This window comes from Hirsutella rhossiliensis (genome assembly GCF_020360975.1).
Source record: "Hirsutella rhossiliensis strain HR02 chromosome Unknown scaffold00001, whole genome shotgun sequence".
Lineage (NCBI taxonomy): Eukaryota > Fungi > Ascomycota > Sordariomycetes > Hypocreales > Ophiocordycipitaceae > Hirsutella > Hirsutella rhossiliensis.
The window spans coordinates 6,924,352-6,941,076 of record NW_025408667.1 but is presented as its reverse complement, the minus strand read 5'-3'; the positions used below and the strand labels follow the sequence as shown (position 1 = coordinate 6,941,076).

Here is a 16,725-nt window from a genome sequence, read left to right as displayed (position 1 = left end):
CATGTCCTCGGCGCCCGCAACCAAGGCACCGCATCCTGGTAGGTGGTTCCTTGCTCCAATTGGAGCGGAATGCCGTGTTCTGATGCCGCTGGACTTGCAGCAGCCAAGAAGAAGGTCAACAAGAAAAAGAAGTCTGCCAGCAAGAGCAAGGAACCCGAGCCGGCGGGCAACGGCGAAGCGCACCGTCACGGCGAAGAGGCAGACGACTCCGAGCCGCCCACCGAGGCTGTGAGTGCTCCGATGCACGACGCCGCCCTGCACTGTCGCTGACTGCATCTCTCGCAGGACGCATCCGTCGACGCCAAATCCTTCCAAAGCCCGGGTAACGGCCATGCGGTAGAGCCGGACCCGTCCAACGACAGCCACGCGGCGCCTCACCCCGCGGCCGAATCAACAGACGAGTCAGACCCGACGGCCAAGCTGGATGCCATGGGCAAGGAGCGCGAGGCCCTGCGGGCCGAGGTCGAGCAGCTCCGAAAGCAGCTCGAAAGCATCCAAGAGACGCACCAACAAGAGGTCTCACAGCTAAGGGCCGATCTCGAGGAGAGCAACAATGCCCGGGAACACGCCGAAGAGCAGTACCAAAATATACTGGGCCGGGTCGAAAAGATCAAAGAGTCCTTGAGCGACAGGCTGAAACGCGACAAGGCAGAGCTGGAAGAGGCGCGGGAGCGCATAGAGGAGCTGGAAGCACAGAACGAGGAACTGCAGGGCTCGGCACAGTCGTCGGGCGAGGACGTGGAGAAGCTCAAGGAAGACCTGCAAGATGCGACGCGAGAGCTAAATACGCTGCGCAGCCGCAACAATCTGTCGGCGCATAACTGGCTCAAGGAAAAGGAAGAGCTGACGAGGACCGTCTACAACCTCAAGGAGGAGATGGAGACGACATCCAACGCCATGGGCGAGTGGGAGGTCCTCGCCATGGAGGAGCGCTCCGTCAAGGAGAGCCTACTGGACAAGGTCGCCGAGCTCGAGGAGCAAGTGTCGACGTTGAAGCAGGGCTACGAGGGCGCAGCCGCGGAGCGCGACAGCCGGACGACGCTCGCCGAAAACCTGCAAAACGCCCTGCGCGAGATTCAAGAGGCCCGCAAGCGGGAGCTGCGGGAGATGGTCGAGACGACGGAGAGGCAGCTGCGGGACCAGAAGCAGCGGGTGCAAGACGCCGAGGAGCGCAGTGCCGAGGCAAACGAGGCCAAGGAGGAGCTGGCCAGGGAACTGGAGCGCACGGCGCCGTTTGAAAAGGAGGTCAAGGAGAAGAACCTGCTGATTGGCAAGCTCAGGCACGAGGCCATTGTGCTCAACGACCACCTGACCAAGGCACTGCGCTACCTCAAAAAGACGAAGCCGGAAGACAACGTTGACAGGTAGGCGAGCTACCCGCTACTCGCGCGCAGGCTCACAAGGGCAAGACCCCATGCTGACCAGGCCACACACACACATAGACAAGTCGTCACGAACCATCTGCTGCACTTCCTGACGCTGGACCGGGGCGACGCCAAGCGGTTCCAGGTCCTTCAGGTCATGGCCGGCTACCTCAACTGGACCGACGAGCAGCGGGAGCTGGCCGGGCTCGCGCGGCCCGGCGCCTCGAGCGGCAGCCTGCGCCTCCCGCTCTCGCCCTTTCACCGCACCCCGAGCTCGCCGTCGCTCAACGCCGACGTCTTCTCCGAGCCCACGTCGGCCAAGGACAAGGAGTCGCTCGCAGAGCTGTGGGCCAGCTTCCTCGAGCGCAGCGCCAAGGAAGGCGCCGGCGAGGCCTCGGCGCCCCCGTCGTCGAGACATGACAGCGTCGGCAGCACGGCGACGGGACGGTCCGAGATGGGCGGCCCGTGAGTGGCAAAGAGGCCGGTCAAGGCCTCAAGACGTGCGAGGCAGGGACGGAGTCTCGGTCGTGGTCTTATACACACATAGAAGGAGAAGGCGTGGGCGGGCTGGCGGGAAGGTCACGAGTACACTGGAGGGTGTCGAGGGATGGAGGCCCTTTACGCGAAATGGCGGTAGAAGACGTGAGGTTTCCGAGTGAAAGAGATGGCGTGGACATTGTTCCAAGGGGTCGCGAACCAGTCACTGAAAGGCCAGGCTGTGATGGTTGGTATTTCTGCAGCTATAGCGTGCACACATGCGAGGGCCCTCTACGCGCCGTCGGCTGCGGCCTGCTCCTGGAGCGGCTGCAGGACGCTCTGCGAGTAGGTCTCGGCATCCCTTAGGATAGTCTGCATGTCGATGCGATTGCTCAGCGCGTCGTTGATCCCCTCGACCACCTCCCGCTCCTCCATGACCTCGCGCATCAGGCGCACCTCGTGAGACCAGTAGGCCTGGCAGCGCGACCGCAGCTCCTCGTCGCGCAGGGCAGTGTTCTTGACGATGCCCATGGCGCTCATCTTGCTCTTGACGGTCAAGAGGCCGCGCGTGGCGTCGTCGACGCGGTCGGCGGGCGAGGGTAGCTGCGCAAAGGCGCGGTTGGTGGAGGAGAGGTAGAGGACCCAGCCGAGCAGGGCGTCAAGGGCGGCGAGGGCGACGAAGCGGTAGGTGCGCAGGGACCAGAAGAAGAAGTCGACATCGTGGAGGCGCAGCGCGCGCGCGTTGGCCTGGTAGTTGTACGAGTTGATGAGGTAGATCTCGAGGCCGGCGAGGAGGCCGCCGGCGATGACGGAGATGGTACGCCACTGCGAGCCGTGGCGGTCGGTCCAGGAGGGACTGGTGACGATGGCGACGGCGACGAGGTTGGCCAGGTGAGGCCACAGGGCATCGGGGAGGGCATAGTAGAAGTAGCTCCTCGGCTCCTCGGCGTTGCAAAAGGGGCAGTCTGCCAGGACGGCGGGGCCAAACTGCAGGTACAGAAGCCGGCTCTCGAGGTTGACAAACTTTGCGCGAAGGGCCTCGTCGCGGGGGAGGAGGGCGTGTCCGGGGCGGAGTGCGGCGAGGCGGTTGAAGAGGACGTCTACGGGGATCTGCAGGCGGCTTTGGGTGCGGACAAAGATGTTTTCGGGGGCGAGGGCGGGCAGTGTCTTGGCTAGGCAGACGAGGGTGAGCAGGAAGAGCAGGGCGAGGGCGAGGCGGACGCGGCGGGGCACGGGCTGGACGGCGAGGCCGCTGAGGCGCGAGGCAGAGCGGACAGAGCGGTAGTAGGCGATGGCCTTGGGGAGGATGAAGGGGCCGAGGAAGAGGAGGAGAGAGCGGATGCTGCGCCGAGGTGTCAGTCAGGCGGTTGAGGACCCCGGGGTGGATGCTCACGAGTCCCAGGGGATGGCCATGTTGGCGTCGAGTCGTCTGGAGAATGGACCTCCCCTCGGAGAGGAGGAGGGAATAGACTGGCTCGGGCGATGAAGCTGGAAGAGAAAGCGCCAGAGTACGGGAGAGAGGGAGGCGAAGGAAAAGGACAGTGACGAGGTTCATCTACAAAGTACAAATGGCCTGCCGCAAGGGCGGGTCCGGCAGGCAAGGCAAGGCACCAGGCCGTTCTAACCAGAAATGGCAAGTGGCAAGACCCGGTTTTGCGGGGTGGAAGCGGTTAGGTAATGATCTGGGAAAAGCAAGCAAAGTGCCGAAGACCTAGAGCATTAGGAGGGAAAAGTCCAGAGAGTCGTCACTCTTTGACGACATCCATCATCGTCCATGGAACCCGAGGAAGCAGCGGGGACTTGGCACCCAATGAGCTTCAACGCCATCCCCTGCCATACCCCGACGGGCAGCTTCCTGTTTCTGTAGTAAGAGGCACGTGCTTTGTCAATTTCGCAACAAAACCGGCGATTGCCTCACTTTTCGTGTGTCTGTCCTGTCGGCCGCAACCGTCTGCCTATCCCCATCTCCTCGCTTGAACATGCCTACCCTACCCGAGCCGCACCTCACAGGATTGGTTGACTTGCCGTGGACGCCAGCCTTGGAATCCCCCATCCATTCTTGCAATCAGACAGCGAGGGCGCGCAGGCATAGATGAGATAGTTTGAGGCTATCGGTGCAAGAGATCGCCAAGACGGAGGAGATTCTGGTCGCGCTAAGCAAGAAGATGGTGTTTAGGGCCACTCCTGCGATGATTGCTTAATGAATTCATGATTGCAAGAGTTTGATCTGATATGGTGGTTGGATCATCGGCTTTGCAACTCTCAAACGGCGTTCGTAGCTTTTCGTGGATAAAGGTCGCGACCACATCACGTGATCTATAGTCATCATCAGGCTTTAGGGCCAATCAGAGAACGGAGGCGCCGTCTGCAGCTCATTACAAGTGGCCCCCATCCCCCCACCAAGTCAATTTTTTCCTCACCACCTCACCCTCCCCTTTTTCTCTTTTCCTTCCACCACCCACTGAACATGGTATTCCTCGCCAGGAGAAAATCTTGTTGCTCCTCCTGGCTAAAACCGCTCGTCTCTTCGTTTTGCCGGGTACTGCGGACCGCCATTCTATCTTGATAGCATCATGGCAGCCACCAATGCTCACATCCTCTCTTCAAGTCCCTCGTCCCTCTCTCCCGTGACTCACCAACCCACCCATTGGCGCTTTCGAAGCTTTGGCGATCCTTTTCTCCCATGGTCGCCAGAGTCAATAAGATGCCTATATCAACCCCAGTCACTCTGCCAAGAGTGCTTCTCCGTCGTGTTACAAAGTCTCAGCATTCGCAATGAGGAACTTTGCGTCAATTTCAACGAGATACACTTGTCCCAACCCCCATCTTCTTTCCCCGTAGGACCAAAGTAGCCGAGCATGTCACGCCATGCCCCTTGCCGACCATCATCATCATCTATAATTCCTTCTTTTCCTTGTCGCCCTCCGTCGTCGTCTGTGCTGCGGGCACCGCCATCTTCGAGCCAGCACTTTGTGGCTTTCCTTTTGTCTCGTCCGTCTCCGCCCCTCGAAAGACCACACCTCCAACAAAGACGATGAGCTCGGACACGAGGGTAATGAATCCCGAGCATGCCAGTTGCCACGACGGAGCGCTCACGCTCCCCATCGGAGCACTGGGGAAGGATATAATCCACTCGGCGTAGTACGGGAACCAGCCGTAGGGCAGCCAGAACATGGCCTCTTTGCCGTACCAGAACGGGAGAAAGTATTGCGGCCCCTTGGTCAACAGCAGTCGGACGACGGTGAGGGAGTTGTCGAACTTGGACTTGGAGGCTTCCAGTCCTTTCTCTGCACAAGCGCGTACCGTCAGCTCAACCCTCCCCCATCGCATGCCGCTGGACAGACGTACTCGCTGCATCGAGCTGTTCAAGCAGCTTGTCGTGCTGCCGTCGCAGCTTGGCCCATTTTGCAAACTCGTCCTGGCTGCTCGTCGCGTTGAGATCCCGCCGGGCCCGTAGATACTCGGCCTGGAGCGTGCGCTGCTGAGCGGCAGCTTTCGACGTCGAAATCGGCAGATAGTTGATCAGTATCCAAAGCTGAGGCAGACGTCAGTCAAGGTTGGGTGCTTCTCGGGGCACAGTGACAATCAATACCAAGTTATTGATCCGAGCTGCGCCAAGGGCGTTGATGATGTGCGCCACGAGCTCGACGGCAAAGATGACAAATAAAAGGTTCGACATGGCTGTCGGCGCGCTGGGCAGAAGTTCAAGGGCGGAGGCGAGATGGCAGGCTATCTCTGCAGCATCGTGTGGTCGTATCGCGCTGCCCTGGGTTGGTTGGTGCTCAAGCTTGCCATGTGTCTGAGCAGAGTAGCTCAAGTGTGGTTGGCTGTATGACATAATCCTCCGAGCAATGCGGAGCTCCTCTACCCTACCCTGGACTTGTCCCCAACCTCTAGAGGCTCTCTCCACCGCATTCCCTCGCCCTCTCTAATCATGTCCCGGGCGCTTGACAAGAGCACCAGAGATGCACTCAATGACGGGGACCATGAAGAGGCTTTCGATCAAATCGCCACAGTCCTCCTTTCTGAGACGTCCGGGTCGTTACTCGAGATTGAGTTGCTAGGATACAGCCACAGCCTCAGTCCTGGCACATATTTCTTGCAAGATGGAAACGCTGTTGCCATTCCCAAGCTGTGGCTCGTGCAAGCCTTCGTACATGCTCGGCGCACATTCAAGACATGCAAGGCTAAGGGTCCTGTGTTGTCTGATCAAACCATCCGTAAGGCTACGGCAGTGATACTCCTCTTTGACCCGGAGCACCTCACCGCCGCCAACACACGGAAGAGGATACTGGAAGAAGCGCTGTCACGCTCGGAGGACTCTGCAGCGCTGCTGATGCGGGAGAAGATGTTCATTGACAGCCTACTCACGAGCCGTCTACACCGGCATACCAAGTCACCCAACCTGTGGAGTCACAGACGGTGGCTGATGGAGCGATATCGGGAGGCTGGGCTCGCCATAGACGCGGCAGGAGATCTGAGGACCGTCGTCTTCGTCTCAGCGGAGAGGCACCCGCGTAACTACTACGCATGGTGTCACGCCCGACTCCTGATCGGACTGCTCGAGTCGGACGACAAGACACGAACAGACGCTGCAGTCTCTACGATCTTGGGAGACACCAAGAGGTGGTGTTTTGGCCATCACAACGACATCTCTGGGTGGATGTTCCTCCTTTTCCTGCTCGAGTGGTGTCCCGCTGGGGTTGCTTCGGTGCTCAGCGAGACGATGCAGCTGACCGAGTCGTTTCGGTGGCGGAACGAGTCGGTCTGGTGCTTTCTTCGCAGCATGATGCTGGCCGCACGTGTGGCAGGGCCGCAAGAGGAGCAGTTTTACTCTGCCTGGCAGGCAGTTCGAAAAGACACGCAGGAAGACAGCCAGGAGAGAAGAGTCTTAGACGGCGTGTCGAGCTGGATGCAGACGTACTCTGCGAAGAAGTCGCCAAGCCAGATGGCGACAATGTCGGTCAGGTAGCCCCCAATCTCGAAAGGAACGGCTGAAGATGAGAACCATGTTGGACAAGCTCGGAGTTGGCTCGCCAGCGTCGATGCCACGCCTGCCATGCCCTGTTTCCGCAACAGTCGGGTTGCCATACAAGAAACCTGGACATCGAAGGAGCCATGATGATATCAGTCTGCGAGGCCAGTCGCGCGGGCGAGAGGTCCCGGAGTTGTGATGTATCAGCTCACTGGTCCCAGCCTATCGCAGGCACAACGATGGAAGGAACCTTGAGACGAAATTGAGACTATGGCAGCTGTGGTTGTGCATCAGGAATGGCAAGCCCTGCAGATCTCAAGAAGCCGATTTGGAAACAAAGACGACAATACAAGCCACGAATGACCGACCAAGCGCCTCGCGGGAGGGTCCGAGACAAGGTCGGTCATGTACTCCGTTCCTCCCTTGGCGCCCGGCCCCTTTGTCGCTTGCAGTCAGCGGGCGGCTCTCCTTGCGCCGAGCAAGCCACGCCTGGAATGGAATAAACTTTGCCGAGGGCGAGACGGAACGGGGGGACCTCGAGGACAAAAGGATCTGTAACGGCTGTTGGACGGCCGAGTGAATGGTCCGGCCAATACATGAAGGCTGCATGCCGGGGTTATAGCCTTTCCGATAGTGTTGAGATGACGAGATGCTGGGAGGGTGCAGGGGAACGAGCGAGCACCTAATGATGATGATTTTTGCTGATCTCAGGCGGAGAAATTGGCGCCTTGACAAGCGTCCAGGCTCTTTGCACGTGCGGAACGGTGAAGCCGTTGAACCGTAGCCGGTAGGTATGCACTACGAGTTATCTTTTGTAGATGATGGTCCGACAGTATGTTGAACTGTGGTGTCGTCGATTGTGAGCAGGTATCAAATACGGCAGCCACGAAAGCTTCCTCTCCAGTCTCCACAGGGTCTTGGAGATGATCGGCGGCCTATGTGCTGTACTGTATTCTGTGCGCAGCTTTACAAGTGTTACACACGAGAGACAGCAACGTTTAATAGCGGTGGGGTTTAAGAAATAGTCTAGTATTGGTCGACCATGGCGACGTTGAGCTTGGACACCATCTATCGGACACCAGCCTAGACGAAGCCTGCCCCGACGCTCCCGCAGTTTGCACCGCAGCCTCATCAACGGGCGAGCAAACAAGGGCCTGTGCTAAGCGCGGAGGCTGTGGGATGACACCTGCATGCCGACTCGACCTACTGTGTCAATCTGTGCTCCAAGGTCTCTGGCGGGGCTTTGCGGGGACACGGCTATTTGTACAGTAGCAGCAAGGCATGTACCGTACTGAACGTTTGGCGTTTAAAGTGTCCAGAAGAGGCCGCGGCAGGAGGTTTAACCATGCTCTCTGGCTGGCACATGAAAAGGTGAAAAGGGATGCGAGGGACGGCATGGCGCAAGGAGCATGTATGTACAATAACTTACTACGGATAGGTCCCGGTATTGCAACACTGTCCTGTACAGAGCACAGCCCGCGTCTCGTAGGCAGGCGGGTACCTTGCAAGGGTTCCTCGGCAGCATCAGGATGTTCCCATCTGCAGCGAGTGCAGCGAATCAACGGCCGCCTCTGCTGCAAGGAGGTTCTCCTTGTCAGCATTCGCGATCAACTGCCAACTTTGCTTCTTGTCGATTCCGGAAAAGCAAAAAAGGAAGACCTTGATTGTTGGTGCGTTTCAGCCGGCTGCAGGGGCCTTTCTTTTTGGGACGAAAAGACAAAGTGGATCCAGACGCAGATCTACTACCTTACTGTACAGATGGATATCTGATTCTATTAGGTACTACCTAGGTACCTACCTACCTACCCATCTACATAGGTACCTTACCTACAGTACATACAAGGAAGCGATTACGCACCTCTTGCGTTGGTACCGCGTACTGTACTGTACTGAGCGCCGGGGACACCTGCTGGTGATAGGTACATTGGTACAGTACAGTCAGAGATGATGGAACTCTTTGCTCAGCTTGCATGCGCGTCGTACAACGTCTGCAAGCCACCAGGGGTTTGACACCAACGTTGCGTTGCAAGGCTCCGCTAAAGCACTGTAGCACTGGCTCGTACCGAGTATGTACCTCCCGCTCGCCAACCCCCCAAGCCCCCCCACGGCATCCACCCAAATTCCCCGAGCCCCTCCCCTCCACCGAGGCCCGCTGCGGCTCAGGGAGCCCTCCGCAAGGTTAAACTCAATCGCGTCCTTGGCTGCGTCCTTGGCTGCGTCCTTGGCTCCGTCTCGCCACCACCCGCGCACGGCGACGGGACGAGCAACAACGATGCATCTACGGACTATGCAGGCACAGTGCTTTGCTTGCGTGATGGATGTCGGCTGCATGTGAGTGAGCGGGTGCATGCAAGGCTAGCGCCCGAGGTACCGAGTCTGAGCCGAGGGATGTACAGTAGGTAGGTATGTACTGGCCAAACTACCACAAACTGCATTTACGAGGCGTTCAAGCTTGGTGATCACTTGTAGATAATCAAAAAAAAAGACCAGGGACTGTACCGGGTACATTGCCGGGGTGCTGTCTCTAGGGTCTCTAGGCAGGTAGGTAGGTAGGTACCTTAGTACTGTAGCTTGTTCGACTTCGTCGGCGTGTGTCTATTATTGGTAAATCCGTCATCGACTAAACTCCTCTCCTGTCCCATCACTGCCTTCTTCCTTTCTTCACCTCTCTCTCTCTCTTGTGTGTTGCTTCAGTCCCTTCTTTCCCCCCCTCGCCTTTGCCCGTTCAGCGAGTTCTGAATAGACATTGTATTGGCCCTTCGTCGTGGAAGCCGTGCTTTCTTTCCGTCGGCCTCGTTTTTATCCTTTCCTTAATTTCCTGCTTCCCGGGCAACCTGTGCCAGCTCAGCAGCCGCGCCCTTGTTCAGTCAAAGCCATTGAATCTTCTCCGTGTTTTGCCCTGCCCTGTTCCGACTGGCAATGCGGCCTCAGGTATCCAAGTTCTTGTTGCCTTAAGCTCTGCCCGGCAACTCGCCTTTCTCGACTTCGCCGTGCACCTCGCGTTTCTGCAACCAAACACTCCCGCAACCTGCACTCTTCCTCCATTCCAACTTCAACCTTCTTGACTATCCAAGCTCCTGCAAAATCTCAAGCACGACTGGCATACATCTGCTTCACCTCGTCATGCGACCCGCCATCGTTTTCGTGCACCTGGCGTGCTGCCTCGCGCTCTGCATCGCCTTCTACCCCTTCCAGCCGGCTTGGCTCCAGGAAAAGGCGAATGCTCGTGCTCTTCAGCGAGACGGGAACGACTACGGAAACGGTGCAGCCGCCGCTCGAGGTGTTACCCTCGAAATCGAGCAGCGAGCCCGCCATGTAAGTTTTCTCCCCAGAATCTCCCCAACCACTCGTTGCTCATGCTGACTTGCGAGACGGTACAGGGTTTCAACTCGCCCGCCGAAAGAGCTGAACGGGATGCCGGCCTTCTTGCTCGTAAATACGGTGGCCCTCGTTCAAGCGAGATGAACACTAATGGCGCTGTGACTAAAAGGATGAACCAGTACCGCGTTCAAGAGGCCGTCGCCTCCGAGCAGCCTCTGACGGCCGGCATTGACCAGGACGGCACCGACTACGCCTACTTCATCAAGGTTGAACTCGGCTCCAAGCGTCAGCCGCTCTACATGCTCCTCGACACGGGTGCAGGGTCCAGCTGGGTCATGGGCTCGGGCTGCACGGACAAGGCTTGCGCTCAGCACGACACCTTCAAGTTTGCTGCTTCTGACACTTTCCACGCCACATCCAAGGACTTTTCTGTCACTTATGGTTCTGGGGCTGTCCAAGGAAAATTAGCTTCCGACACCTTGACCGTGGCTGGCGTCACCTTCGACTACTCGTTTGGCCTCGCCTCCACCACCTCGAGCGACTTCATGAGTTTTCCCTTTGACGGCATTCTCGGACTGTCCATGAGCCGCGGGTCCAACGACAACTTTCTCGAGAAGATGACTGCAGCCCACAAGCTCGAAAAAAACATCTTCTGCGTGACTCTAAATCGTGCGGCCGATGGCCTCAACCAGGGTGAGATCAAGTTTGGCTCCACCAACCCTGCCAAGTTCACGGGTGACATCACCTACACGCCTCTGAGCTCCGAGGAGGGCGAGTGGGCCATCCAGATCGATGACATTGCATTCGATGGCAAGAAGGCAGAGGTTGGCGGTATCATGAGCTACATTGACACCGGCACCTCTTTCATCTTTGGCCCCATGGACAAGGTTGAAAAGATTCATCGCCTCATTCCCGGCGCCAAGAGCCCCAACGGGCAGATCTATACTGTGCCGTGCGACATGGACAAGGCACTGACTTTCACCTTTTCCGGAGTCGATTACAAAGTCTACCCCCAAGACTGGATCTCGCCCAAGAACGCGGCGGGCGAGTGCACAAGCAATTTGTATGGCCACGATGTTGCCAAAGGCTCCTGGCTCATTGGCGACACGTTCCTCATGAACGTGTACAGCGTCTTTGACAAGGACGAGAAGCGCATTGGTAAGTACCCAGGGCGCCCATTGGCTGTGACGTCTGCTAACTTCGAAACTGCTAGGATTCGCCAACCTCGCCAGCTCGGACTCCAAGTCGGCGAGCTCGTCTGGCTCCGGGCCCATCAAGACCACCATGGGCACCGCGTCGTCGACAGCCACGCCTTCCGCCGCCACCCACCAAGCCGACAATCCCCAGTCGTCGGGCAACCCAGCCGGTGCCGTGGGCGGTCAGGAGACGCCGTCCGGTGTTGACGAGGGTAAACCCAAGGAAACGTCGGATTCGGCGGCAATTGGCGACCATTCGCGCGTCAAGTCGCAAGCGGTCGTGGCCACGCTCATGGCAGCCCTCGTCGTCGTGTTCGCTTAAGGGCGCCAGCTGGGTATCAAAGTTCCACGCTGCAGCCAGCACACGCGGGACTCAGTGCAGCGCGGGATCGCTCAGGACATCTCCCGCCGGGATGTGGAGGTTGTACTTTTGGGGATGGAGCCGGAAAAGGCACCGTGGATAATCACATCATTTCTTTTGCACGGCCGACGCCGAGAGCGCGGTCGATTCTGGATGGGACCCTGACGGCACTTACGAGGCTGACGTGCCCCAAGGCACGAGGGTTCCCATGTATGTACATACTTGACTATAGACTTACAATTCACCCCAAGGACAGAAGCGTGCTTCTGGTTTACTCCACACTATCATACGTTGTGTCCCAGTTAGGCGGGTGTGTGCTTGGATGGTGGTTCGATTAGAAACGTGGACTCCAAAAAATTCTGGGGTCCACGGTGATGGGCGCAGGCTTGATTACCTAATCGCTCTAACGACCCCTGAGCTTGTGGAACAGTGGACGCGCGAAATAGGGGTCGCTTAGTACTCGCAGCCACTACTGTACCAATGACCGGCAGGCTAGCAACGTGCTGAGTGCTGATCACATGACGCCTAACAGCCCAAGCATTCCGCCGTACCTAGTCCTCGCTCACGAACTTCAGACGGCAACGTGACATTCTCAGCAGCCAAGCAAAAGAAGCAAAATCCATCAGAGGAGCACCCAGTCAACCAGAAATCGACACGAGGCGATGCGCATATAGATAATCGGAACCGGCGGGAGTTCCTTCTCGTACTCGACAACGATTGCACCTTGCCAAGCCAAGAGTCGCTCGTCTCTGCACGTCGGCACCAAACGCAACCACTCGGCCACTGCGAAGATGTTTTGGCGAGACGGCACATCCTCTTCATCATGACGCAGGCCAAGGAGCTCGGGGCGGAGTCGCATCGGCGCGAAGAAGGCCGCGGTCTACTGGCGGGCGTCGACGACGACGCGGTGTTGCAGTCGTCCGGCCAGCTTGACGGCGACGAAAACGGCCGGCCAAAGACGCAACGAGTGCAGTTCGACCTCACCCCGGAGGTCATTAGTCCTGGCAATGCATCTTTCAGTCGGACCAACAGCCATAGCCTCGACCTCGAGGATGTCGACGGCCAGGTCCAGCGGTCGCACCGCGTGCCGCTGCTGACGGACATGGAGGCGCCCAGCGTGGCCGTCGCCAATGCTTGGGGAGACGGCGACGGCGACGCGGCCGACGAGCTGCACGCCGAGATGCGTCGGCCAAAGTCGGGCCTCCAGTCGGCCTTTATGAACATGGCCAACTCCATCATTGGCGCGGGCATCATCGGCCAGCCCTACGCCATCCGCCAGGCCGGCCTGCTGTCGGGCATCGTGCTGCTCGTTGGGCTAACGGCCGTGGTGGACTGGACCATCTGCCTCATCGTCATCAACAGCAAGCTGAGCGGGACGAGCAGCTTCCAGGGCACCGTCGAGCACTGCTTCGGGCGGCCGGGCCTAATCGCCATCAGCGTCGCGCAGTGGGTGTTTGCCTTTGGCGGCATGGTCGCCTTTGGAGTCATTGTGGGCGACACCATCCCGCACGTGCTGGCGGCCATCTGGCCCGAACTCGGCTCGGTGCCCGTCCTGGGCCTGTTGACGGACAGGAGGGTGGCCATTGCCGTCTTTGTCCTGGGCGTGAGCTACCCCTTGACGCTCTACCGAGACATCGCAAAGGTGAGAAGCTCTCACAGTCTGCCGTCGCTTTGGTTGAGCGAACCCGGACGCCTTGTCGGCTGATGCGAGGATGGGTATGTTTAGCTGGCCAAGGCGAGCACGCTTGCGCTCATCGGCATGATTGTCATCATCACTACGGTGCTCACGCAGGCCTTTCTGGTGCCGTCCGAGGCCCGAGGATCCTTTAGCACTCCTCTGCTGACGGTCAACGGAGGCATCTTTCAAGCCATTGGCGTTATATCATTCGGTACGGCATCCCTCACTCCCCTTTCCACTCTTGCGCGGTGTCGACGGCAAGCTAACTCGTCCAGCGTTTGTCTGCCACCACAATTCGCTGCTCATCTACGGCTCCCTGCGGACGCCCACGATTGACAACTTTTCGCGGGTGACTCACTACTCGACGAGCGTGTCCATGTGTGCGTGTTTGGTCATGGCGCTGGGCGGGTTCCTGACGTTTGGCGACAAGACGCTGGGCAACGTGCTCAACAACTTTCCCTCGGACAACACCATGGTCAACGTGGCGCGGCTGTTTTTCGGCCTCAACATGCTGACGACACTGCCGCTCGAGGCGTTTGTGTGCCGCGAGGTGATGCTGACGTACTGGTACCCGGACGAAGGCTTCAACATGCGGCGCCACCTCGTCCTGAGCACGGGGCTCGTGGTCGGGGCCACGGCCATAAGCCTCCTGACGTGCGATCTCGGCGTCGTGTTCGAGCTTGTGGGCGCAACGAGCGCGGTCGCCATGGCATACATCCTGCCGCCCATGTGCTACATCAAGTTGACGAGAACGAGCTGGCGGACATACCTTGCGTACGCGGTAGTCGTGTTTGGAATTGCCGTCATGATCATCAGCGTGATTCAGGCGGTGGGCAAGATGATTCACGGTACGCCGTCGCTCCCTCGGTTGGCCGTGGCGGCCGGTTACTGACAGGAGTTGTTGATTCTAGGATCCGATGGACCGGCGGCTTGCACGTGAGGAGGCTTCTTTGCTATTGCCTGTACGATTTGGTGTGATGCCATGCGGTGTGAACCAGAGGCCTCGGCCACGGGAAGGATACTAATTCAGCGGGAGTTGGAAAAATAGACAGATCGTTCAGAGGCAACGGGAGTGGGTGGAGCTTGCGGCGTCGAGACGCTGGGAGCAGCAATCACCGGCAGGCAGAGCATCGCCCCGAACTGGACTCGGCTGTACGCCAGGATCGCCGTGCCCGCCCGTGGCGCCGTGCCCGGGGCGCATACAGGGCCGCATCACGAGGCCGCGCAAGGTGCAGGACACAGCTGCAGGCGACGTCAGGCGGCTGCAAGGTCGATATGGGTGGTGGTGGGTGGTCAGCGGCGCGCACCAAGCCCGTGACCAATCCGCGAGATGGCCTTGCCGGACTTCGCTTTCCCTTCGCTTCTTGTCGCTCTTGGGTACCATGCTCGGTTCTCGGGCCGCCAACCAGACGGAGGATGCGGCCCTCAGTAACGCCCTTGCTGAGACGATCAGGCGTGGAGAACAAGGGGCGTTGGGCTGCGGCTTTTTCAACGCTGGAGAGAGGAACCGGAGGATATACTGTAACTGTACCAAGATGCGCCGCCTATGGCGCTTGTTTTAGGCCCTCTCTGCTTGACCCCGCTTTCCCGGTAGACAGGCAGCCAGTCACGCTCTCATGTATGCACGATAAGCCACCCATTCTCTGTGTAGGCAGCCAACTAATTACATGGCCTCTGTCTCAAGTGTGTGTGTGTGTGTGTGTGTGTGTTTTGTGTAGGAGCAAAGGCCATGGTCAAGTGGTGGATAGACAGATGTACACAGGGACTGCCTGCCGATGCATACATACGCCTACATACCTATATATATATATCCAGCCTCCTCGCCCACCCTCCTCCTCGCCGTCCACTCTCTCCCACCCCCCATCTCAACGACCGCCGCCCACCGCACACGCACACGTCCAAAGCACCACTCGTCCAACCACTCCAAACAAGCAAGATGCAGCCCCTCGTCAACGCCAACCACACCACCTGCCCCAAGTGCAACGCCGCCACCTCCGGCAGCAGCAAGACGTGCGACAAGTGCGGCGCCGTATGTCCCCCCATCTTTGGTCTCCCCTTTCATCTCCGTCTTCCCCAGAGAGAGAGAGAGAGAGAGAGAGAGAGATTCGTCTCGACACGGCGGGGAAAAACAAACCTCCACACGGATGGATGGGATGGGGGAAGGCGAGATACACGCGCGCCCTGACGCTGACAACGCTGCGATTAGACGTGCCCGAAATAAGAGGCCGCAATGCACACACACACGCGCGCGCGCGGACATCGTTGCGCCTCCCGCTTAAACTCTCACACCTGGGCCGCGGATGCGAGACAAGCACGGCAGAGACAACAACGCAAATGAAGAAGAAGAAAAACAAGTGGGTGGAAACCCCGGCTCGACGTCCCAAGGCCACCACCGGTGGCCCAGGGAAGACGCTGGGCGGCTCGGACGGACACGCATGCGTGGCACCGGATGGGATTTTGGCAACAGGCAGGGAGGGGGTAGGGGAAAGGCAAGGCAAGGCTGGCGGTTGACGTTGAATGCATTGGAACCACCTTTCTACCCGCCGTTGAGCCTCTGCTTCTGTCACTCGCCTCTTCCTGGCCCGTCCAACGTGAACCATGATGGCTCACGTAGCCAGCCGCCCAACAGTTCCCGTCCCGTCGCAAGACTGGCGACGCCAAGCCAGAGAGTTCATGGATCGAGGGGGCTCATGTCTCTCGCCTCCCGGGCCCTCCTATGCTCTACCCTATGCTCTACCCATGGCCTTGACAGGACCTTCGCCAGCTCCGCTGAGCACCTTGTGTCAAAGCCAAGATGTCCAATGTCCCACATGTAACCCCCAACTCGACAAATACACATCCTAGGTGGCGAGTGAAGACGGCATCTACCGAGCCATGCCATGCACATGCTGCTCTACGCATGAGATGCTCCATCTCAACCGTCTAATTGCTTCACTACCATACAAGTGCAACAAGACCAGTGGAGTGTAGAGACAGCGATATAGAAGAAATAGGGCTGATCGGACAAGAGGAAATAGAAAAGGAAACGTAGAAAGCCCACACGCGCTCGAGGAAGCCAGACACAGAAACTGAAAACAGTATGAAAAGATTTATGATATAGCCATCGTCGGCGTGCCTCGAAACCCGGCACTCCGCGCGCACAACAAGTCCACGCCTACACTCTTCCTTCCCCTCGTCAGTCCGCTCCGCTCCATTGGTCCCAGTCTGCGCAACACTGAAAAAAAAAGGCCCGAGATTCAGCCCACGTTCCCGGCTACACGACAGATACATGGAACAACCGAGCCAGGCTCCTTCTCAAGCCTGCCGTAGCAGGCTCGAGAGCACTCGGCATCGTTGTTTCCCGATCCTCCATC

At 58.6% G+C, this 16,725-nt stretch overlaps 6 protein-coding genes across 6 annotated transcripts; 4 read left to right on the top strand and 2 right to left on the bottom strand.

The window, feature by feature from the left end:
* Window position 1: 1 nt before the first annotated feature.
* HRG_00885 (GRIP-related arf-binding domain-containing protein) lies at window positions 2-1,833 on the top strand (the record flags this gene model as incomplete). Its single annotated transcript, XM_044859356.1, has 4 exons — window positions 2-38; window positions 101-228; window positions 286-1,364; window positions 1,443-1,833. The coding sequence occupies 4 exons, from the start codon at window positions 2-4 to the stop codon at window positions 1,831-1,833; spliced, it is 1,635 nt and encodes a 544-aa protein (XP_044725756.1).
* Window positions 1,834-2,132: 299 nt separating this feature from the next.
* On the bottom strand, window positions 2,133-3,254 carry HRG_00884 (putative chorismate synthase protein; the record flags this gene model as incomplete). The annotated part of the gene is made up of 2 exons (XM_044859355.1): window positions 2,133-3,183; window positions 3,235-3,254. The coding sequence occupies 2 exons, from the start codon at window positions 3,252-3,254 to the stop codon at window positions 2,133-2,135; spliced, it is 1,071 nt and encodes a 356-aa protein (XP_044725755.1).
* A 1,482-nt stretch (window positions 3,255-4,736) lies between these two features.
* Window positions 4,737-5,520, bottom strand: HRG_00883 (CHD5-like protein; the record flags this gene model as incomplete). Its single annotated transcript, XM_044859354.1, has 3 exons — window positions 4,737-5,128; window positions 5,190-5,376; window positions 5,434-5,520. 3 exons carry the CDS (start codon window positions 5,518-5,520, stop codon window positions 4,737-4,739), a joined length of 666 nt encoding a protein of 221 aa, XP_044725754.1.
* A 255-nt stretch (window positions 5,521-5,775) lies between these two features.
* On the top strand, window positions 5,776-6,813 carry HRG_00882 (prenyltransferase; the record flags this gene model as incomplete). The annotated part of the gene is made up of 1 exon (XM_044859353.1): window positions 5,776-6,813. One exon carries the CDS (start codon window positions 5,776-5,778, stop codon window positions 6,811-6,813), a length of 1,038 nt encoding a protein of 345 aa, XP_044725753.1.
* Window positions 6,814-9,939: 3,126 nt separating this feature from the next.
* On the top strand, window positions 9,940-11,655 carry HRG_00881 (eukaryotic aspartyl protease domain-containing protein; the record flags this gene model as incomplete). Its single annotated transcript, XM_044859352.1, has 3 exons — window positions 9,940-10,131; window positions 10,197-11,295; window positions 11,351-11,655. The coding sequence occupies 3 exons, from the start codon at window positions 9,940-9,942 to the stop codon at window positions 11,653-11,655; spliced, it is 1,596 nt and encodes a 531-aa protein (XP_044725752.1).
* An 862-nt stretch (window positions 11,656-12,517) lies between these two features.
* On the top strand, window positions 12,518-14,312 carry HRG_00880 (transmembrane amino acid transporter protein; the record flags this gene model as incomplete). Its single annotated transcript, XM_044859351.1, has 4 exons — window positions 12,518-13,336; window positions 13,421-13,583; window positions 13,648-14,220; window positions 14,284-14,312. 4 exons carry the CDS (start codon window positions 12,518-12,520, stop codon window positions 14,310-14,312), a joined length of 1,584 nt encoding a protein of 527 aa, XP_044725751.1.
* Between the last annotated feature and the right edge of the window lie 2,413 nt (window positions 14,313-16,725).